The following is a 24,134-nucleotide window of genomic DNA, read 5'->3' as shown; positions in this document are numbered from 1 at the left end:
TGCCTGAAATAAAGTTTGATGGAACACAGCCATGCCCCCCTTTTTTTGTATTGTCTATGATTGCTTTTGCCCTATAACAGCAGAGTTGGGTAGGTGAGACAAAAACTGTTTCTCACAAAGCCTAACATTTACTGTCTGAACCTTTAAGGAAAATTTGCCAGCCCCTGTACAAAATCAGAGTGTGCCAGCATTGATTCTATTAGAAGACATGGAGATTGAGACCTGTCAGAATCAGCTGTGCTTTTTCAGACTACCACTTTTCCCTTCCACTCCCTCAACCTAAACTAACTGATAGAACTGCCCCATCCCCACTACATTGAGTCACTGTTATTAATTGGAATGTAATAGTATCCCTTCTAGAATGTTGGAATAGAAAAGGAACACTATCGTAGAGTTTTGTGATTGTCTGTTTTTAGGTTAGATGGAAACATCTAATAAAATAATTGTTTGCAGATAAATATGAGGGTTACTAGTTTCAAAATATGTTAGGTGAGATTTTTTAATTCTTTCGTTTTTTCAAAATTTATTTTTGGCTTCCCAGAAATTAAAAAAGGTATTTGATTTATTTATATTAATGAATAGTTTTTAATTTTCTTTCCAGCTGTTGCAGAAACTACAGGTAGCGTGTCTGGAGTCAGTATCACATCTGAACTAAATGAAGAATTAAATGATTTAATTCAGCGTTTTCATAATCAGCTTCGTGATTCTCAGGTAACTTTTTTTTTTTTTTTTAAGTATTGTTTTGTTTAAAATCACGTTAATTAGAACAGTGGTTCTCAAACTTTAGTGAGTGTAAATACCACTTGGCATACTTGTTAAGAAATATAGGTTTCTGGTCAGTAGGGTCCACCTGCCTCCAGGATAATTCATAGACTTGGGGTAGGCTTCTCCCCATGTGATTCCAAGTGCTGGTGTTTTGGGGACTATACTTTGAGAGACAATAAATTAGAGGAAAATATACCTTGAATGAAGTGATTAGTGAAATTTTCCCGTTCTATGCTACTAGATGACACATTTTTTCCTCTTAAAGACTGTTAATGGTTATAACCTTTAAGATTTATGTTAGGTTTAAATTTATGTCCTTGAAATATTTTACTATCAATTTTAAGAAAGTTCTTAAATTTAATTTGAGAGTTAATAAGTGTTACAATTTGATGAACTTTTAAAATAATGGTGTAAATGCAAATTTTCAATATGTGGGACTTGGATAGTAAGAAAGGGTGAATTAGTACCTCTCCACTGGAAATGAGTATGATTGAAGATAAAGTGTTTCCTGTCTTCTTGCTGATTAAGTGAAAATAAAAATATGGCCCAACCATCTTGGGGAGTTATTTAGCAATATCTAATCATTTATTTCTAGTAACCCTATTGTGGTCTACTTTAGAGAAAAAAGAGACAGGTATAAGAATGTTCATGGAAGTATTTTGATAATAGCAAAAGACCAGAAATAACCTAAATATTCATGAACAGGAAAATAGATTAATAAATTATATATGTGGGTTAAATTCTACACAACAGTTACAGTAAATGAACCAGAGCAGATGAATAAAGAGTGGAAGCTTAAGGATACTGCTTACCTTGTGTTTAAAAATATGTAAAGAATTACATTTTTTAATGGATACATACATGGGTATTACAAAGTAAAAACATGTATAAGAATGGTAGATATCTAATTTCAGATTGTGGTTACATCTGTAGAGGGTAATGGGATTGGGGAAGGATACATATAGAGCTATAGCTGTATCTGTAATGTTATATTTCTCTTAAAAATATGGGAAAATGTTAAAATTTGACTAAGCTTAAGGGGAGGCATTTATTATATGATTCCCTAAGCCTTAGTTGATTCTTGAAATGTTTCATAATTTTTTTTTTAAATAGAGGAAAATTAGAAGTAATAGGAAAAATTGATAGGTTAAGAAGTTAAAGTTGATGGTGGTAGTTCTAAAAAGATGGCAAGAGAGAGAATGAGATTTTTGAGGGTTTATTCTATATAACATGTGGCATTGATATCACTTAATTTAGTTCCAATTTAATATGTCCAGTGAATATAAGATCACTGTGGGATCATGTGTGTGTATGAAACCATGTGTATGTTATAATAGCACATTAGGAAATAATATGTAATTTGGAAATAGGAAGGGCATATACTTATCCACCAGTACAACGTAGGTACATATTTCTCTTTCTTTATAAAGAATATTTATGCATTTTAAAAGTGAGAATTCAACCTTTAACCTTGCCTTAGTTTTAATTTTTCTTCTTTGTTTTTTTATAAGCCTCCAGCTGTTCCAGACAATAGAAGACAGGCGGAAAGTCTTTCATTAACTAGAGAGGTTTCCCAGGGCAGGAATCCATCAGTTTCAGAACATTTACCTGATGAGAAAGTCCAACTTTTTAGCAAAATGAGAGTGCTACAGGAAAAGAAACAAAAAATGGACAAATTGCTTGGAGAACTTCATATACTTCGAGATCAGCATCTGAACAATTCATCATGTAAGTAAATCTGGTTTAGTAGTATTAGGTAGAGGACACTTAAGTATATATGCCAGCGCGTAATAGTTTTTTAGTAAGTATTTAATGATGAATGAACATATAGTTCCTCAAGAAAATTAAAAATTTTGTAGGGAGATAAGGCTTGTGAAAAGTTTTTAAATAACAAGCCAGTATATGATAAAAGCCAAATAGATGGTAAATCTGTTTTATAATTCAGAAAAGGGAAAGAATAAAGTTGGGCATTGAAAAATTGGTAGGATTTTAAAAAGGGAAAGGTTGCACAGAAGGTAACTATTTGATATTTGGACCTAATAATGTATTTTTTAACATATTCAAAATTTTCCCTTAAGGAAAAACTAATTCAATTAATATTTTTATTTAAAAACCCTGGAACTGTGAAACAGACTTAGGGAATGTTTATAGAAAAAACAAATGTGAGATATGAAAAACTTCTATAGTACATATAGTTGAGTGTAGAAAGTACGCAACTTAGAACCACTGGGCCTATAATATATTTTTTAAAATACATCAATAGTCATCTTAAGCAGCTATTACTATAGGAACTATTTTTTTCTGCTCCAACGGTGTTTTACTTGCTCTGTCTTCACATGTAGTTACTACTGTTCAATTGCTATCCTGATATGTTCTCAAGCCTGGTTCCTGCCTCTTGTCCAAATAGTAATTGGGGCTTGCATTGGAAATTAGAGTCAGTAGGTCAGCCCTAACTGGTCATTGTTCTTCAACAATTCAGCTGCTGTCTTACTTAAAGAAAAGACAAGGGATAAAAATGTCATTTCTGGAGTCCTTGTTCCTTATTATCCACCCATCTCCTGTTTCTGTGCCACTCCCAGAAGAACTGTACTACACCTGCCCTGAAACATACTCCTTTCTTTTTTCTTACCCATGTGAATTTCCTCCTCTTCTAGAGTATAATCCCAGTCATTATCCTTTACAAACATAAGCACAACTAAGAAAAACTTAAAATTCAAAAGTTGTGCTTAACGTGTTGTGGTCAGTTTTATACACGTGAAGAAAGTAGCACTCTGCCCTGATGACTCTGAAAGGTCATTTTTTTCTTAATGGAAAACTGAAAACAAAGCAAAAGATAGAATAGTCAAGGAATATAGTGCAGAAACTACTGGAAACTAGCTACAGTAATTATGGTATTAAAGTAAGGAACAAATAATGGTCCCTCCCTGTGAAAAAGAGATAAGTGACAATAGCTTTGAAGTAGGAGACAGGTAAGTGCAAAGATTCTTAATCTTCATAGATTGCCCTTGAAGGCATATATGATACCTTTGTTTGGTGTATGTAGACAGAAAAGTAATTAAAGTTTAGTTCTAGGACTGTAGAGAATTAGCCATCATCTAACTAGAAAATTTTATTGTCTTGTAATATTTCATGGTGTGGATGTACCACAGTTACTTTTAACACTTTTGCTTTGTCTCCTGGAACAAGAAACTCTTCGTCTTGATGGCCAAATGTAACTCTTCTGGGCTGTAGGTTTGAAAAACAAAGACCTTATCAGATAGGGCTACTCTATTAAAATTTGCAGATTGTGTACTGCACATCGTACACAGTGTCCTTATTTAACTTAACCTAGCGTTTATCAGAATACTTCTCTAGTTATTTTTCCAAGGTAGAATATCATAATTTTCGTCAATTTCCTTTTTGTTTTTTCTTTCTGTTTTAACCAAGTGACTATAATGTAAAAGTGATAGAATCTCTGGAAGAAAGAAGTAAAAATGTGTCTTCTGTGTGCATTTTGATGTGTTTAGTTGTGGAGTATGTTAACAAACAAGTGGCTTAGGTGTAGCCTTAAGTTTCTAAAATTTAAATTTATAGAAATTATTAATGATTCTTACTTTTTTTTTTTTTTAATATCTAAGCAAACTGTGAATAAGTGTTGCCTGATAACCATGTTTGTTTATTTGTGGTAACTGGTAACTTTTTTCTTTCCTGTAGTTGTGCCTTCTTCAGCCTCTCCTCAAAGAAGTGTGGATCAGAGAAGTACAACTTCGGCTGTCTCTGCTCCTGTAGGCTTAGCACCGGTTGTCAATGGAGAATCCAATAGCTTCACATCATCTGTTCCTTATCCTATGGCTTCTCTAATCTCTCAGAATGAATGTGAAAATGAAGGCCATCTAAATCCAACTGAAAAACTCCAGTAAAACATTTTTTACAATTGTTTACATAGCTTAGAACTAAATAATAGGGGTAAATTCTGGGTTTTTTCCTTTGTTGAAAATTCTGGCAAAACTGAATTTATTATGAATGATAAACATTGGTGTGTGTTAAATGTGCCTTCTTTGAGTTGGCCAAGAGAAATGTAACATTGTAACACAGGTAATTTCTGTGAACTGATGTTATTTTCTTGTTTTTCAAATAAAGAATCAAAAGTAGCTAGGATTACAGTTAAAATATTTCTATATGCAAATGGTTTAGAGCCCAGACTCTAGAGTCAGACAGCACTGAAAATTGTATCACACAAGGTTATGCAACTGTGGACAAATAACTTAGCCCTGCTAAGCCTGTTTCCTCATCTGCAAAAGGGATAATAATATGTCTGTTCTGTTCATAAAGGTGTTTTTAGGGTTAAAAAACATTGGCACTGTTCTTGGCATTTAGTAAGATCTCAGTAAACTTAATTGTTATTTTTGGTAAACGTATTACATATATATACTTTATAGGTCTCTATAATTGTAGACAAATTGAGAAACTTCTGTAAATGCTCAATAATGTCTGTATACCTGATTTGCCTGAGAGGTAGTATTTAAACTGAATACTTTACACTTTGATACTTAAGAAACCTAGAAGTATTTTTAATATTGCATTTTCTGCTGTTAACATTTATACCTGCTTCAAGTAAACAGTTAAATTGAAATTGGTTTGCTTATGCTTTTGTCACGAACATAATGCAAGAAAGTAAAGTAATGAGATTTTGAGTATGCCTTATTTGACATTAAATTCATTACTTTACAGTCACACCCTCTGGATATTTGATTAGCTCTAAATTTTGTGCTGGCTACTTATATGAAAATAATGTATGCTTTATTTTGCTATAATGGGTGTTAATATTATATATATATTCTGTTTATCAGGAAGTTAAATGAAGTTCGAAAGAGATTGAATGAACTAAGAGAATTAGTTCATTATTATGAACAAACATCAGATATGATGACAGATGCTGTAAATGAAAACACAAAAGATGAAGAAACTGAAGAGTCAGAATATGATTCTGACCATGAAAATTCTGAACCTGTTACTAACATTCGGTGGGAACTGTTCTTTGTTTTTTTCCCAACATATTTATCCTAACCTAATATTTTATTAGTGTGCTCACTATTTGCCTTTTATTTTAGCTTTTCTCTTGTAAGTCTACTATGAGTGTACTTCAGAAAGTTCACGGAAAAATTTGTGTTATCTTTCAATTCTATTTTTCTGTGAATTTTTTGAAGTACCCTTGTATTTTGGTCTGTGTAATCATCCTTGCCCTGTTTAAAAAAAAATGCAGATAGGGAAATATTGAGTACAGTAGTTAAGTAAATTTGCTGTTTGTTAGGTATGAGATAAGTGAATCATAAGAAGTATCTACTTTAGCATCTTCCTACCCCTTTATTTTTTAGGTGTAATTTTGATTTTTCAGATGTTTTTTTCAAATTTCCAAATAGCACATATGCAGAAGTTAATGAAGAGTAGGAGCCAGTTATTCAGAGTTTGAATTTAAATGGAAAAATGGAATAACCAGTGTTCTTAGTTTGGAATCATTTTAATCAGCAGTTTTAAAATTTGATTTCGTTTTTTATAACCTTCAATAACTTCAGGCTGTTTTCTTTTAGAAATCCACAAGTAGCTGCCACCTGGAATGAAGTAAATAGTAATAGTAATGCACAATGTGTTTCTAATAATAGAGATGGGAGATCAGTTAATTCTAATTGTGAAATTAACAACAGATCTGCTGCCAACATAAGGGCTCTAAATATGCCTCCTTCTTTAGGTATGATTGACTATATTCACAGATAATTTTGCCATATTAGTCTTGTGAAGTAGATTTTCTGGTACTTTTTCTAGTAGATTTTTTAGTACTCTTAAGTTTAATTGATTTCAATGATACATGTTTTCACCAGATTGTCGATATAATAGAGAAGGAGAACAGGGTATTCATGTTGCTGATGGTGAAGATGATGAGGAAGAGGAGGAGGAAGCAGAAGAAGAGGGAGTAAGTGGAGCTTCAGTATCTAGTCACAGGAGCAGTCTGGTTGATGAGGTTCCAGAAGATGCTGAATTTGAGCAGAAGATCAGTAGACTTATGGCTGCAAAACAGAAACTTAGACAGTTACAAGATCTTGTTGCTATGGTGCAGGTAAATATTGTATTTTTAAAATACTATTTGTCAAATAGTATAGTCTTACTTATAAGTAAAATTTGTGTATGTGTCTGATAATTATGTTGGTATACTAGTACACATTTATTTATTATATGCCAGGTTTAAATGCTTAGCACTTTACATGCCTACATCAGAGGTCAGCAAACTTTTTCTATTAAGGATGAGTTAGTAAATATTTTAGGCTTTGTACGTCATACAGTCTCTGTTACAACTTCTCAACACAAAAGCAGCTGTATAGATAATGCATAAACAAATGAGCAAGGCTGTGTGCCAATACAGCTTTATTTACAAAAACAGTGTTTTTTGTTGTGTGGTTTTTGCTCATGACTCTGGCTTTATATCATCTCAATAAATGTGTGACATCTCAATAAGGTTGATTTTAAACAGATCGAAGAGGTGTTAATTGCCCAACGTTATACAACTATCCAAGCCAGAATTTAGAATGCCTGATATCAGAACCTGAGATCTTAACCCACTTTACATAAAAGAAAAACTGTATTGTTGTCTTATTCAGTAAGGCCAAAAAATAAAGTTGGGACTATTCATGTAAATTTTAAAAAGCAGTTTATACACAGGAACGTGCAGTTCCATAACTATGAACATTACTGTATTGACTGATGTGTTTCAAAGACTTAGCTTTTTGCAGTTTACAGACTAGATATGATCTATCTAGAGCAACAAAAAATGATGTAACTTTAAAAATCACTTATTTTCATGTTTTTCATCTGTTATATATCCTGAAGTTTTTCGCAGTGATGTAATCACTACAGAAATATTGTAGAGAAGCTTTCTGAAGTATTAAAATCTGTATGATTTGGAGGCAAAAACTTCTAATGATGGTAACTATAACTTAGATAATATCAGCAGGTGTTACACCTCTGATAAAATTAATGAATGCTTATTTTCATTAAGGTTTGTTTAGGTTGAAAAAAATGGAGTATAAACATTAAAATTAACCACACTTATAAAGGTATGTAAAATGTTTTTTGTTGTGAATGCAAAGCTAAAGTATTATTCACAGCTTCTTTTGAAATGCTACTTACTTTGAATTACTCAGGTAAAAGGTGAATGTGCTCATAATCCTGTTCTCCTTCCCAGAAATTACAGATTCTATTTTGCTAGACCTTTGCTGTGCATTTACATACATCACTATGCATCTATTTAAAAAAGTACATGAAGTTTTATGTTTGTGTTTTTAAAAATTGTATAGTACACCGAGTATTATTTTAAAGATTGCTTTTTTCCCCTGACTCCACAGTATCTTGGAGAACTATTCATGTCAGTATATACAGTTTTATGTAATTATATAGATAAATAATTATGAAATATAGATGTATAGATAAATATAAAATATAAATATTATTATACTGTGTATTTATGTACAGTACATATAATTCTTTTTAGCCGCAGCATGGTTTTCTGTAGTATCAGTGGACCTTAATTTAGTTAATGTGTACTTTTGTTGTTTGCAGTCTTTCACTGTTTAGAAACAATGCCCCACTGAACATTCTTGCACAAGCCTGTGTGCGTTTGTTTTTCAAGATTAGATTTGAAGTAGAATTACTAGTTATAGTTTATTTACGTTTTAATTTTAATGGATACTGCTTAATTACATTCCAGAATGACTGTATTAATCGGTACTCTAATCAATGATGTATGCGAGTCTGTTTTCCCATATCCTTGATTACATTTTATTATATCGATATATTGAGCTTATTTAACCATTACTGAGATTGACTTTTTAAAATTTCTCCTGTTATAAGAAGAACTGTTAAGGGGAAGACATAAACTTGTATACAAACACACACGTACTTTCTCTGCTGCTTTAATTTTTTTATATTAGGTGAAGTTTACTGACTGGTGGTATTTACTAAGATGTGAGTTGGATAATGTCTTTAGATATCAAGATTGTTTTAATATAATGATACTGTTTTAGGATGGTGATGCAGCTCAAGGAGTGATCTCTGCCAATACTTCAAATGTGGATGATTTCTACCCAGTAGAAGACGACACCAAACAAAATTCAAATAATTCTAGAGGAAATGCCAGTAAAACACAGAAAGATGCTGGAGTAAATGAAAAGGCAAGGTATGTTAAGCTTTTGGCCTTCAGTTAATAAAAATTTAGTGCCTGTTACAGAGAAGGTCCTCATTTAGGTACTGTGTTATGTTGTGCTTAGTACTGTCATTAAATTTTATTGGAGTCCCCAAATATGTCAATTTAATTATAGAGAGAAATTTTACGAAGCTAAACTGCAGCAGCAACAGAGAGAGCTAAAACAATTGCAAGAAGAAAGAAAGAAACTGATTGAGATTCAGGAGAAAATTCAAGCATTGCAAAAGGCATGTCCTGACCTACAGGTAATTATGAAATTTATTTCTTTTCGTTTGTCTGAAAAAGATGTTTAAAACCTAATGTTAGCCAAAAGTACAGTCATCCCTTCGTATCTATGGGGGATTGGTTACAGGACTCCTGCAGATACTCTATTCTGTGATGTAAAATCGTATGCTATTTGCATATAACCTGTACTTTAAATCATCTCTAGATTACTTCTAATAAGTAATGCAATGTAAATGATATGTAAATGGTTGTTATACTGCATTGTTTCGGGAATAATGACAAGGAAAAAAGTCTGTACATGTTCACTACAGACACATTTTTTCCCCCAGAATATTTTTTGATCCGCAGTTGGTTGTTTCCATGGATACAGTACCAATGGATATCATGGGGCTTCTGTAATCTTTGCTTTTTTCTAATACCGAGGGGACTGATTTATATCTGTTAATTTTGTGATTAATGAAATGGGTTATGGATGTATATTTACACTGTGAAAGACAGCACATAAGAATTGACTGTGTGATTATTTTCAGTTTTTTACTTATTGGGCTAGCTAGCCATAGATTCAGAACGTGAGTATTTATAACTATTTATTAAAATATTCTGGTTTGAACTTTGCAGTTATGGAGCAACATTTCCATCTTTTACTGGACTAAAATTAATTAACAAAGCCCTTAAGCAACCTTAAGTTATCCAAAGGAAATGATTATGCGTAGTTTCATATTAAATGTATATACTTTTTTAATATACATTTAATTAAGTAGTCCCCTATACATGGGTCTTTGAGATTTAACAGAGAATAAGCTATCTTTAACCATGTCAGCTAATGAGGTGTAGAGTTAACACAGGGAAGGGAATAACAATTCTTTTTGAGATTTTCCTAAAATTATTGGTTTAGTTTTATTCTTCAGAGTTTGTTTTCAAACGGAAGCACGTGTGTTTCTTATATGACTTTATTTTCTAGACTCTTTACCTTTTCTACTTTATCTAATCATTTTTTCCCTTATACTTAATCTAAATAATGTCTAGAAGAATATGTGGCAGAGTTGAGTTGAGTACATTTTCCACAGTAACATTTTATCTCTGTTGTCTCTCTTGTTCCTGAGGGTTACTACTTTAGCCTGTATTCACATTTAGTTTTCTTATGTCAGGCTATCTTTGGATGATGATGGCAGTTAGGGTCTGGTGATAACAGATTAAATGTGGCACTAGAGTCCTAGAGAAGAACTAAAATAACTGCTTTTATGAAGTGAATATAGTTGCTTTAATTCCTCCTAATAGTTTTTACCAATTCTTTTTTAGCTGTCAGCTGCTAGTGTGGGTAATTGTCCCACAAAAAAATATATGCCAGCTGTTACTTCAACCCCAACTGTTAATGAAAATGAGGCCAGTTCAAGCAAACCTGGTTTTGAGCCTGAAGATTCCTCGGTGGTAGATAATGAGGTACTGTAAATTGTACCCTGTTGTTAACCTGAGTTGCCCTTAAGGCACATTTTAAGAAGAGAAACTCAGTATCTGTGAAAAATGTTTTTAAATGCTAGTGTGTTTTGTATCTTTTGGTTGGGGGAGGAAACCAGTTTTTTTCCAAATAAAATAATTATGATGGGGTCTTCAAAATAGTCAAGCTGTTTATTAGTAAATGTTTGTAGCATTATAAGGGGATAGTTGCAGCAAATAGTAATCATTTCAATTACAAAGACCTATCCTTTGGTATTTGATTAATAAGTGATTTATACAAAATAAGTTTTCCTAAATAGTTCATGAAAGTATATTTGGTTGCTACTTATTTTCATTAAGAATTAATGATTGCATAATTTTTTCTTACTCATCACTAAACTATTAACTTTCATGGATATCTTAGTGTAAAAAGGGTAAAATGAGAATAGAAAGGTTTGTTGGTACTTACAGTATTTTTAGCCTGTTATTTTTTAAGGCTACCGAAAATTCAAATATTTACTTGACCGTGATTTTTAAAAAAATAGTTGTGGTCAGAAATGCGAAGACATGAAATGTTAAGGGAAGAGCTGCGACAGAGAAGAAAGCAACTTGAAGCTCTGATGGCTGAACATCAGAGGAGACAAGGTCTAGCTGAAACTACATCTCCAGTGGCTGTGTCATTGAGAAGTGGTGGGTCTGAAAATCTTTGTACTCCTCAGCAAAGTAGAACAGAAAAGTAAGAGTTGTTTTTATCACTACTTTTTAACATCACCTACCTAAGACTTGTTGGCTAGGCCTCATTTCCCCTCTATATACCATGGTACATATCTGCTATTTCAGTGAGGCCAGTATTTAAGTATCACCTTTGTGAGTCATTTTACTGAATATAGCCACTTTATATTCTAAATTCTCATAGCATCTTCTTTCTCTTTTAAATTACTATGGCACTTGATCAGATGGTGATTATACATTTTCTTTTGTGTATAAGCCTTATTTCCTTAGCTAAGTTTTAAGCATATAAAAAGAAAAATGCTTGATATTTTATAGTGTTTTTCTGTCAGGCCAGAAATAAGCACTTTTTTACTTAAATTGAGCATCTGCTGCTTGTAAGGTTGCTAAGGATCTTAAAACATTTTATTATAAACAACATTTAGTTTTTAGGATTTAAGTTGGAAATTTCTGCATTTAGAATATTTCTTAGAGGTTGATCAACTATAAGATCAGTAAATTACTTAGTTATTTAGTAATATTTAGATCTAAAATTTTGAAATCCAGATTTGTTGTGACCTTACCTTTTGGTAACCCCAGATCTCATTTCTGGAACAATTGCTTCGAGCTTCATTCTCTTTCTTCCTCTGAGAAGAACTTTTCCTGTTCTTGGAGTCCCAATATGTATTTTATTGATCAAGGCATATTTACATATTTTATTCTGTTCTGGGCACTGCACATCTATTCTCTTAAGAGTTATTCAGATAGTTTTGATGAGCATCTGGTTTCAGAACTGTTTGTCTAGAGTTGTGCTTTTCAATATGGCAGTCACTAGACTATTTAAGTTAAAATCAAATGAAATTAAAAATTCATTTTCTCAGTAATATTGGCCACATTTAAGTGCACAGTAGCCATGTGTACCTAATAGCTACTGTATTGGATGGCACTAGATGATGTAGTAGATATTTACCACTATTGCAGAAAGTTCTGTTGAACAGCACTGATCTAGGAAACTCACTCAAGGAAAAATTGAGGGGGGTTTAGTTTAGGAAGAAAGTCCCAGGGGATATGATGACTATTTTAATTTACTTGAAGAATCGTTTTATGGAAGGCAAACTAATACACCAACAATAGCAAGAGTACCACCTATCTCAAAGAGTTACTATTATTAAATGAAATTTTGTATACACATATGTATATATGTGTTTGATAAAATGTCTGGCACATAATAGGTGGCAAAGTATTTAGCTCATCTCCAAATGATATCTGTTATGTCTCTTAATCACTAGAACAATGGCAACTTGGGGAGGTTCTACCCAGTGTGCACTAGATGAAGAAGGAGATGAAGGTGGTTACCTTTCTGAAGGAATTGTTCGGACAGATGAAGAGGAGGAAGAAGAAGATCAAGATGCCAGTTCCAATGATAACTTTTCTATGTATCCTCCTAACAGAGTGAATCACAACTCCTATAATATAAAGGAAACTAAAAATAGGTTAGTTTCAGTGTTTTAATTTTTTTTCTTGATTTGAAGAGCCTCAGGTCTTTCTGATTGGCACCAAGCGATTCTGCATTTCTGTAATTCTCCAAAACCAATGGAGTGTCCTACAATTCAACTCAGTTAAGACACTACTTAGAGTTAGTGCAGACCCTAGAAGTTAAGGGGCTTAGTGTCCCACAAGACTTCCCTCACTTCAGATGTCAGTTGCAAATCCGTGGTCACCACGGACGGGTACCTGCACTTCTGTCTAACTTGGCTACAAATTTTGTGGTTCCCTCCACCCCCCCTTTAGGTTTGATAATTCACTAGAACAACTCACAGCACTCAGTAAAACACTTATGTTTACTGATTTATTATAAAGGATTCAACTCAGGAACAGCCAAATAGAAGGGATGCATAGGGTGATATATGGTGGGAAGGTGTGCTGAGCTTCCATGCCCCCTCCGGGCATACCACCCTCTGAGCATTTTGATGTATTCACCAACCCAAAAGTTCCACTGAACCCCATTGTCTAGAGGTTTTTATGGAGGTCTCGTTACATCAGCATGATAGATTAAATCATTGCCATTGGTGATTGAACTCTATCTTTGGCCCCTCTTCCATCCCTGGAGACTGGGAATGGGGTAGGTCTGAAAGTTATAAACCTCTAATGACCTGCTTGGTTTTTCTGGCAACTATCCCCCATCATGAAGCTGTCTAGGGCCCTCGGGGAGTAATCTCATTAGCATAAACTAAGGTATGGTTGAAAGGGGCTTGTTATGGATAACAAAATCTCTGTCATTCAGGAGATTCCAAGGGTTTTAGGAGCTCTGTGCCAGGAACTAGGGACAAAGATAACATATATTTTTTATTATACCAGGAGTGTTGCTTTACTGGATTCCAGCTAGACTGGATCAAGGTTTATAAGTTTTCATCTTTACTCCTATTTAGGGGAATTAAGCAAAAATGAAAAATTATAGTCAATAACAAAGATGTTCATTGCATTATGATAACAGTGAAGAATTTCTTTTTTTTTTTTTTTTTTTTTTGTCTTTTCATGACCGGCACTCAGCCAGTGAGTGTACCGGCCATTCCTATATAGGATCTGAACTCGCGGTGGGAGCGTCGCTGCGCTCCCAGCACCGCACTCTTCCAAGTGCGCCATAGGCTCGGCTCGTGAAGAATTTCTTATGAATAAAAGGTGGTTAAGTAGACATAGTAGTTCCACTTGATGATGGAATGTTATATGACTAAACTTAAAGCCTGAAGAATGGAAAGATGCTTGTGATATAACTATTTTCATTTTGCATATTAAAGGATTATATGAACTTTAAATTGTTTTTAATTTTTTGCTTGTTTTTTGATGGCTGGCTGGTACAGGGATCCGAACCCTTAAACTTGGTGTACAAGGTGGTACTCTAACCAACGGAGCTAAATGGCCAGCTCTGCACACTTTTTTGTAAAAACATAAATGAAAAAGGCTGGAAAGCAGTTAAAAATGATGATTGCACAAGACTAGAAATTCAGAATTTCCCCCCTCTTTTTTCCATACTTGATAATTCCTTTGAACTTAAAAGAATATTGGCCCAAAGGCGAGAGTATCAGGGTTTATTGCCATATTTTAAAAACTGAGTTATTACATACGATGACTTAATGTTTTAAATGTTGTTTTAGGTGGAGGAACAATCACCCATTTTCAGCAGATGGAAATTATCGTCCTTTAGCCAAGACAAGGCAACAGAATATCAGCACGCAAAGGCAAGAAAACCTTCGTTGGGTGTCAGAACTCTCTTACGTAGAAGAGAAAGAACAGTGGCAAGAACAAATCAATCAGCTAAAGAAACAACTTGATTTTAGTGTTAGTATTTGTCAGACTTTGATGCAGGATCAACAGGTAAATTTTACTATGAAAATGAATTTTTTCTTTCATAATCATTATTTTTGAAGCAATACAAATTTTTCTTAAGTCAGCAGTAACTATTGCCAAAATTTTTCTTTCAATAGACTCTATCTTGTCTGCTACAAACTCTTCTTACGGGTCCTTACAGTGTTATGCCCAGCAATGTTGCATCTCCTCAAGTACACCTTATAATGCATCAGCTGAACCAGTGCTATACTCAGCTAACATGGCAACAGAATAATGTTCAGAGGTAATCTGTTTCTTACAGGTATTGAGACTGTATAGTAAGTGCTAATATTGAGTAAGGGTTTTATAGTTAACTTCTGGGAGAAAAGGACATGAGCCAGATTGCATGTTCGGATATTCTCTACCACACAAGAATTTTGTAAGCAGTGATTTGGCCAATGTTCCCTTTTAATACTGTGGACTTGACTTTTGTTTTTAGAAATTAGTATTATTGAGTGATGATAATGCTTGCACTGGGTGAATTGTGTAGTGTGTAAATTATACCTCAGTAAAGCTATAAGCAAACAAAATGAGTTTCTTATAGTTATACTGTCTGACAGAAGTTCTAAGTTCAGTTCTTCTTCCAAAGGTTAGGTTACTGAATTAAGCCTGCTCAGCAAGCATTTGTTGTAGTAAGTATCAGAGCAGTCGGTCTGTTCTGCATGCTACTGAATCATTTCTTACGTATATTCTTTTGAATGTACTTTATATAGATGGTAATATAACTGATTTTTAAATTACTGACTTCTTTCAGGTTGAAACAAATGCTAAATGAACTTATGTGCCAACAAAATCAGCATCCAGAAAAACCTGGAAGCAAGGAAAGAGGCAGTAGTGCATCACACCGTTCTTCTCCCAGTTTATTTTGTCCTTTTAGTTTTCCAACACAACCTGTAAATCTGTTTAATCTACCTGGGTTTACTAATTTTTCATCGTTTGCACCAGGTAGGTGACAGAAAAACCTAAAGAGAAAAGAAATAAATGCAAAGTGTTTGAGAATATTTGGCATATTGCATAGATTTTTAACATCCTCTTTTCAAATGGTAGGAACTGTTTGCAAAGTTAGACTCCTTTCTTCATTAATTCTTTATAATGAAAACTTAAGCTTAATAATATGATTGCTAACAAAATTAAGTAAGCTACTTTTGAGTGATTGCTTCAACTGCTTATTAAGGTGAAAAGGAATTAACCTATCCAGTGGCTGCTGTGTACCAGGTACTTTGTAAAACTTTAGAAGAGTAAAGGTGAATAAAAATGTGTCTTCTCTTTAAGAGGAGCCCTTCAAGGAGTATCATGTCTTGTTATGGAAATACACTGCTAGACTAAAGTTTGAGCCCATTTACCTTAGGCTTTTATTTATACACCCAAGTGCCAGACACTATATAAGTTACTGGGATTCAAAGGTGAGTAAGACTAATCCTTTAAAACTAATTCCTTTAAGGAATTCAGAGTGTTGTGAGGAAGCTAAGAGTGTTAATAAATGCTTATAATGTAGTGTCATGGGTGCTGTAGTGCAAATGTTTGGGGAAAGTGTCAGCAGGTCAGGTTTTTTTTTCCAGAAAATGTGACATTTAAGCTAAAGAATGCATAGATTTATTTCCAGGGAGATTAGAAGGGAAAGGGCTTTCTTATCAATGGAACAACTTAAGAGTTACAAAGCAATGAAATAGTATATCACTTAGGGAATTCAGAGGTAATTAAATGTGGCTAAGATTTAGTAATTGATGTGGCTGAAGAATGGCAGAGGCCTTTTGTGAAAAGTTTAGACTTTATATTGCAGGTAAGAGAGGACCATTGAAGGATTTTGAGCAGGGGATAACATGAGACTTATGTTTTAGAAAGATTACACTGGTGATAGTGTTAAGAAGAAATTGGAGGGAAGGAGCTAAGAGCATAGCTGGTGAGTACAAGGCTGTTGCAGTAATATCAGAAAAATCCTAACTAAGGCATTAATTGGCAGTAGGGGTAAAGAAAAGAAGTAATTGAAAAGACATTATGGAGGTAGAATGAATAAGTTAAGTGACTAGTTATATGAGGTGAATCATTAAGGAGTAGTAGTTGAAGGTGTTTGCCAGGGAATATAGGAGGAGAAAAAAGGTTGGGAGGGGGTTTGTGAATATAAATATCCATATGCCACAGAACATTTTCTTAACAGAAATTTTAAGACAGTGGCATTTAAAAATTTGGCAAGCATTTTAGTTCCTGAGTGTCAGTTAATATTGGCAGCGAATATTTTTGGAATAGGCTTTTAAGTAATTTATAGGAAATTGCATGTGCAGGTCCATTTTGCTGTAATACGCTTAATACCCATGCCAATGCTGTACAAAGACTATTCATTCTTCATAAACTAATTTAGTTTTTTGAAGCCTTCCTGATCCCTTCCTCCCCAAGTTGTTAGTAGCCCCTTACAAATACCTCTGATACATAGTAGTGTTTGTTAAGTGTTTAATCATATTCTACTTTCCCAATGAAAGTAGGGTGGAAAGAACCTAAGCTTTGGAGTCATGCAGACTCGAGATCTAACCAGCTCCTCTATTAATTAGACGTTTGATCTCTAAGTCTATATTCTTACTGGTAAAATGAATATTTTCATGAATATGAAATGTTACCTATTTCATAGTGTTTTAAGTATTAAATAAAATAACGTGTAGGGTGCCTACAGTAGAGTAATATTTTGATTAATGTCAGGTACTATTATTTCTAACTTTTAGCTCTTTAGGGAATAGGTATCATGAGTCATCCTTGTGTCACCAGTGCTTTAAAACTTTGTGAGCTGAGCTGTAAACAGTGATTGAATAAGTGAATATTAGAATATTTTAATTAATGATTTTTTGTTTTGGTGGATTTGAATAACACATTTAATTAAAACTGTCTTCTAATTTCATTTTAAGGCTAAAGGCAGTTCGTTATTGTTCTCTTACCTATTGCTTTTATTTATTAGGTATGAATTTCAGCCCTTTATTTCCATCTAATTTTGGAGATTTTTCTCAGAATATTTCTATACCCACTGAACAGCAGCAACCATTAGCCCAGAATCCTTCAGGGAAAACAGAGTATATGGCTTTTCCAAAACCTTTTGAAAGCAGTTCCTCTATTGGAGCAGAAAAACAAAGGTACTTGATTGTGAACATAATCTGTAATTTGCTTAAATGTTCACTTTTGTGATTATAATTATATGTGTTTGAAAATACAATTAGGGAAGATATTTCTGATTGTTTGGCTTGATAGTGTTGAAGAAAAGAAACTTTTACGTCTTACTTGATGTCTTTTAGGCATATACCTGCTGGTAACCCTAGTACAAGAGAAGTTCAGAGTTTTGATTCAGGGTGTCCTGTGATTCATTTTGTAAGGTTATAATCTGACCCAAAGGATGTCCTTTGGCCTTGATATAATATTTGTCTTTAAGGTTAAACCAGTTCACTGTTTGCTGACTTAGGACTAGAAGCTAATATTAACTGCTAGAGATAATTGTTAAGTGATGGTTCCTTCATTTGATTCATAGCCTCTGGTTAGAAAATTAGTTCCTAAGGCCCATTCAAATGAAATATTGAGTACTACCAGATTATAAAAACAATGTTTTCCCAGGAAGTTTTAAATGATATGTGGTATCAGTCCTAGTGAAGATTTCTTTTTCTCTCTGTTTCTCACATTTATTATGTTTTATTTTCATTTTTTTAAGGCAAATCAAGTGAAGCAATCACATTTTTTTTTTTTTTTTTTTTTATGACCGGTAAGGGGATCGCAACCCTCAGCATGGTGTTGTCCGCACCACGCTCAGCCAGTGAGCACACCGGCCATCCCTATATAGGATCCGAACCCATGGCCTTGGCGCTTCCAGTGCCGCACTCTCCCTAGTGAGCCATGGGGCCGGCCTGCAATCACATTATTTTTTGATATCATAATCTTTTCAAATACAATTCTTAATTTTTTTTTTTCTTTTTCTGGAGGCTGGCCAGTATGTGGATTGAACCCTGGACCTTGGCATTGTTAGCACCATGCTCTAACCAACTGAGCTAGCCGGCCAGCCCCCAAATACTGTTTTTTACTGAAATAGTGTGAAAGACTAGTTGGACTGGCTCAGGCCAGTCATTCTCCAGACATTTTTATAGCTAGGTAAATAATGTTATTAATAAGTGTGTTAATCCAGAAAATGATTTTGATAGCTGGTAACAATCTTATACCCTTTTATTGTTATTTGCTTCAGAAAAAAACTTTTTAGAAAGATGAAAAATTGAGAGGTCAGTTGAGCCTAATATTCTTTCAGATGTACTCTATGATTTTGTCTTTCCTAGTCCTTTCAGGATACATAATTCATGTTACATTTTCCTTTAGCTGTGATTGGGCATGTTTTAGACTCTTAAATCAGCATTTTGATACTGTATAATTGTTTAATTATGAACTTCTTAGGATTATTTTACTTAATTAACCAATAACTCTTAGAATTTGAACTTTGTATTTACCTCTAAGAATCCTATCATACCTCCCTCACTTTGTTGACTTATTTTCTCAGCTGTCCTAACCATGTTTTCTTATTAAATCTTGTGTTGCTCTATAAAAGTATTCTATCATAAGAGGTTAATAGTGTTTGGTGCAGTTTGCATCCAGAAATGATGGTTGAATGAATCTCCATCACAAGCAATAAACATTTATTCAAAGCTTCAGTGAATAGGTCTTCGTAGTGGAAGGTTTCTACTTCATTATCTGTATTTTATATATAATAAATAATAAAAAATTATTCTGGTTCTGCCGTAGGTATTTATATCATTTCTAGGATAAATCTGGATATTATTTTAGGTATTTGACTGACTTCAGATGAGACTTTATCTCCCAAAATCTTAAATGTTATTCCCTGAATTAAATGACTAGGGGTAAGAAGTCAGGTGAAACCTTGTAGGGGTCAAACTCTTGAGTAGGGGTCAGAAAACTTTTTCTGTAAAGGGCTAGACAGTAGATATTTTAAATTTTGCAGGTCATACAGTGTCTATCATAGCCATTCATCTGTGCCATTTTTTGCATAAAAGCAACCATAATCAATATGTAAACATGAGTGTGGCTTTGTTCCAATTGTTTATGGGTACTGAAATTTGAATTCCATATGTCACAAACTATTTTTCGTTTGACTTTTTTTTTTTTTTTTTTTTTAAAAACCATTTAAGAATATAGAAACCATTCTTAGGGTTGCAGGCTGAATTTGTCCTGTGAGGTGTAGGTTTACTATCCTTGTCTTCAGTTAAAGTCTTTCTCATCCTCCAACTTTGTTTTTTCCTTGTATGCCCATCCTCCCTTTATTTATTTATTCATTTATTTACTTTGCTGTCATGAATCACGAATACTAGCTTTTTTATTTGGAACTTTCACCAGTAAAAATGGTTTAGTGAGAGAAGTCCAGAATTAAAGTTTAGAGTAATTTAGTACATTAACCTATGTAAATATATGCATATTTAGTGCATGTTTTTGTGAAAATATCTTTATAGCCTTTTGATGGCTTTATTCACCTACTTTATTCATCTACTCATCAGTAATCTATAAATTAAGTATATCTGGAGTTTTCAGTAAATGTAGAAACCTATAATTGTAACTTAAAAAAACTTGTTTTCATTGGTAAGGAATGAAAAGCAGCCTGAAGAAGATGTGGAAAACAGTAGGACACCATGGTTATATGACCAAGAATGTGAAGTAGGAAAACCATTTATTAAGACTGGATTTTCAGTGTCTGTAGAGAAGAGTACAAATAATAACCGCAAAAATCAAGTAGATACAAGCAGGAGAAGACGCCAGTTTGATGAAGAATCCTTAGAAAGCTTTAGCAGTATGCCTGATCCAGTAGATCGAACAACAGTAACTAAAACATTCAAGACAAGAAAAGCATCTGCACAGGCCAGCCTGGCGTCTAAAGATAAAACTCCCAAATCAAAGAGTAAGAAGAGGATTTCTACTCAGCTGAAAAGCAGGGTTAAAAATATGGGTAAGTATTGAAATTGTTGAATGTTGATCAGTATAAATGTTGGTAACCTTACTAACATGTTGACATATTTAATTTTATTATGGCTTAGATGGGCAGGTTAAGTGTTCTAGACCTACTTGAATAAAGTTATTTTTAGTTACCTTTATAATTTTTTCTTATAAAATTTATCAAATGGGATTTAATGTTATAGATATTTCAAAACATGGCATTCTTGTTTGTGCTTCTTGAAGTTTCTTATGTGTGTATGTGATTACTGTGAGCTTAGAAGATGTTCTGCAAATTTTGTAGGTTACTGAGAAAATGCTAAAATGCCAAAGTTTTACTGTTCTTTCTTTTTTAATATTACGTCTGTTTCTGTCCAACTATTTAGTCATGACTTCTTCATTTAAAAAAATGTGGGCTTCAAATTGATTTCAATCTTTGAATAGCATATAGATTAAACCACTTTTAAAACAGGCTTGCTTTTAGTCCTTCAGGAGCTAACCTTTAGTTAATAAGGTAAAACATATTAGCTTATATTTTATTGAGTCTTGCCATTCAGTATCTTACCAAAGTTCTCTTTATAGTATTAACTGCATATCTCTTTTTTTAAAAAAAAATTGGTTTTCTTTGATTTTTGAGGAGTTTACAGTCATCCCTTGATATCCATGGGGGTTCCAAGACCCCCTGCGGATACCAAAATCCATGGATGCTCATAAATGTGGTGTTTTTGCATATAACCTGAACATATCCTTCTGTATAGTTTAAATCATCTCTAGATTACTTATAATACCTAATACAGTGTAAATGCTATGTAAATAGCTGTTACACTATATTGGGTTTTTTGCATGTTTTTTAAATTGTTGTATTGTTACTTTGTACTTCAAAAATTTTTTTTAAAAAATATTTTTGATCTGAGGTTGGTTGAATTAATGGACCTGGAACCCATGGGTGTGGAGGGTCGAATGTACTGAAGTCTAGTGCTAGGTTAAACATAGTTTTATTAGCTAAAATTTAGAATATTATAGCTAAAGGATCTTCTTCTAGTTTGCAAGGAATTCTTTTTGGCTGTGGCCCTGAGAGGTTGTTCTGAGTTCAAGGAGATAGTATTTGGTGATTAAGAACAAAGTTTCTGTAAGTGTGTAATCAGGGAAGTTTGAGAAATCACTGCAGACTGCTAACTCCCTCTCTTGGAAGTTCACAGTACATCTGAGTATAGTAAAGGCCCTGGCAAATCCTATAGTAAAAAACATACTTGTAAACTTTGGCAGTATTCATCTTAGTCATTTTCGGGCAGTGGACCCTTGAAAAATCTGATGAAAACTATGGATGTAAAAGAGAACGCTTGAACATTTTTTTTCATTTCGGTAGTTAATGTATTCTTGAAGTCCTTGGCCCATTTGAAGAATCTGATTGATGGTTAAACCAACAAATTTGAACAGTGTGACATTTTTCTCAGCACACACATTACCATCCTTAAAATAATTTTCCAGTTACAAAGGTTTGAGAGGAACTGATTTATTTAGTAAATTAATCAATGATCTGGAACCGTTCAACTATGCTTTCTCCAAACTTACTTTTGGTGCCACCAGAGAACACTTAAGTAGATAATGGATATTTTGAGAGAGGCCCTTTGGGTAACTCATATAAATTTTTATTCCCTAGTGCCTTATCCTCGCAAAAATGATTTTTGTCATATGAATACATGAAGAAAAACTTTTTTGTTCCAGCATTCTCTCATTCAACTAGTTAATTTGAGTATGCTAGGGTGATACTTCTTAATCTTTATTGTGTTACATGAATGTCCTTGGGTTCTTGTTTAAGTTCAGATTCTGATTCATTTGGGCTGGGTAGAGACCTGAGAGTCTGGATTTCTAACAAGCTCTCATGTATTGCTGATAGTGGTCTGTGGAATATACCATGAGTAGCAGGGTTTTGGAGGACTCTTAGCCAATTTATGGCTGTGTCTACCTAAGCCTAGAAATACTGGCGTGTTTGTATTTTTTGAAACCCTTTATTCTGAAGAACTACTGTTCGTATATGCAATTCAGCTTTTTTACTTCAAGGCAAAGATTGAGTTTCTGATCTATATGCTCTCTTCATATTTTAATATAAAAATACCCACCAAAAACACACATTCACATGTGTTCAACAGACATTTAAGACCATCTGTTAGAGCCCTACTTTAAGGCATGCACATGTCTTATTAATTTTAGCATGCTTCTCTTTTACAGTTTTGGCTGTTTTGTAGGGTGACTGTACGTATGCCTTTTTAAAGTGCATACTGGGGCTCCCCAAAGAGAATTTTGTGTATGCCACATAATCTGTCTTTCAATTTCAATTAAAAAATCATTCAGTGCTTTTCATGTGATACACTAACAACAATCAAAAGCTTAATTTTTGTTTATGTAAATGTTCTTGTTAGAATAATGTACTTAAAATTTTTTTCTTCGGAGCGTTGTATGCTGTTTATTAAATGAGCGATAGTACTATCAGTTGTATCATTTTACATATTACTTTTGGCAGTCATGCCCTTTATTGCTGGACCTGTTCTATGTGAAGATCAATAGTAATCAAGAAAGTTCTTTTTCCAGTAAGTTTTGTGCAGAATGGATGAGAGTGGCTAGATTTTAGTCTGAGAGACCAACAAAGAAACCAGGAATGTAAATTTGAGATGACAAGAGTCCTAACTTGAATAATGGCCTTAGAAATAGAAAGGCAAGGTTAAATTCAGATAGGATATCACAGAGAATAAATTGACAGTATCTTGGGAACTTATTTGTTATTAGCAAAGCAGCTGCTGGGATCTAAAGGATGTAAGCAGCAAAGCTTTAGGCTCTGCTGGCTCTTTCATACAGTATTTGGGGCAAAGATCAGAGCTCCGTGGTTCTTGGAGAAAGCTATATTGGAGGAGATCCATGCGACCCCTTCCTATTATTGGCCCTTCCCCTCAACTCCAAGTGTAGCAATCTTTTGCCATCTCAAGCTACTAGCGGGCAGGGGTGTTACTGAACAACAGATAGGGTACAATCCTCCTTATGTCTGCACATAGGAGAACATTAACCGTTGCAGCTGAGGAGACTAAGGAGTAGGAAGCTTCCTTTTATTGTCTTTATGGAAGACTGACCACTTGCTAGCCAGAGTATTGCTTGACCATAGAAATAAGACTTCCACTCGTTCTCAGCATGCCACCATTAAAACTACCCAGCATTTGGATCCAGCCGTAAGGGTAAGTAAGAGTCATGCCTGGGCCAGTCTATACATATAAAACATATAACAGCCAGTACATATAAGCCCCAAATTACTGACCTAGAAAATCAAGGGGAATAATTATGTCTTTACACAGCAAAAAGTACTGAATGATAAAATCAGGAAGAAAAAGATTAGAGGCTTAAGAACAAATCTTGGAGATCTGATATACAAGGAGTTCTAAAGGAGAGAAAC

The 24,134-nt window shown here is 33.8% G+C and overlaps 1 protein-coding gene across 21 annotated transcripts in view; it reads left to right on the top strand.

Moving 5' to 3' along the window:
• Positions 1-24,134, top strand: part of PCM1 (pericentriolar material 1) — a 92,452-nt gene that overhangs the window by 24,286 nt on the left and 44,032 nt on the right. For all 21 annotated transcript variants that reach the window (XM_063077392.1, XM_063077389.1, XM_063077390.1 and 18 more), the window contains 16 exons: positions 602-711; positions 2,277-2,493; positions 4,459-4,660; positions 5,595-5,768; positions 6,333-6,490; positions 6,621-6,856; positions 8,817-8,968; positions 9,111-9,240; positions 10,520-10,660; positions 11,200-11,390; positions 12,652-12,855; positions 14,515-14,734; positions 14,845-14,990; positions 15,501-15,691; positions 17,688-17,859; positions 20,353-20,711. In XM_063077392.1, coding sequence (XP_062933462.1) covers positions 602-711; positions 2,277-2,493; positions 4,459-4,660; positions 5,595-5,768; positions 6,333-6,490; positions 6,621-6,856; positions 8,817-8,968; positions 9,111-9,240; positions 10,520-10,660; positions 11,200-11,390; positions 12,652-12,855; positions 14,515-14,734; positions 14,845-14,990; positions 15,501-15,691; positions 17,688-17,859; positions 20,353-20,711 — 3,003 coding nt within the window. The remainder of the gene's footprint in view (positions 1-601; positions 712-2,276; positions 2,494-4,458; positions 4,661-5,594; positions 5,769-6,332; positions 6,491-6,620; positions 6,857-8,816; positions 8,969-9,110; positions 9,241-10,519; positions 10,661-11,199; positions 11,391-12,651; positions 12,856-14,514; positions 14,735-14,844; positions 14,991-15,500; positions 15,692-17,687; positions 17,860-20,352; positions 20,712-24,134) is intronic.

Source organism: Cynocephalus volans, chromosome 13, assembly GCF_027409185.1.
Source record: "Cynocephalus volans isolate mCynVol1 chromosome 13, mCynVol1.pri, whole genome shotgun sequence".
NCBI classification, from domain to species: domain Eukaryota; kingdom Metazoa; phylum Chordata; class Mammalia; order Dermoptera; family Cynocephalidae; genus Cynocephalus; species Cynocephalus volans.
The sequence above is the reverse complement of the archived record's forward strand: the minus strand, read 5'-3'. Positions and strand labels throughout refer to the sequence as shown.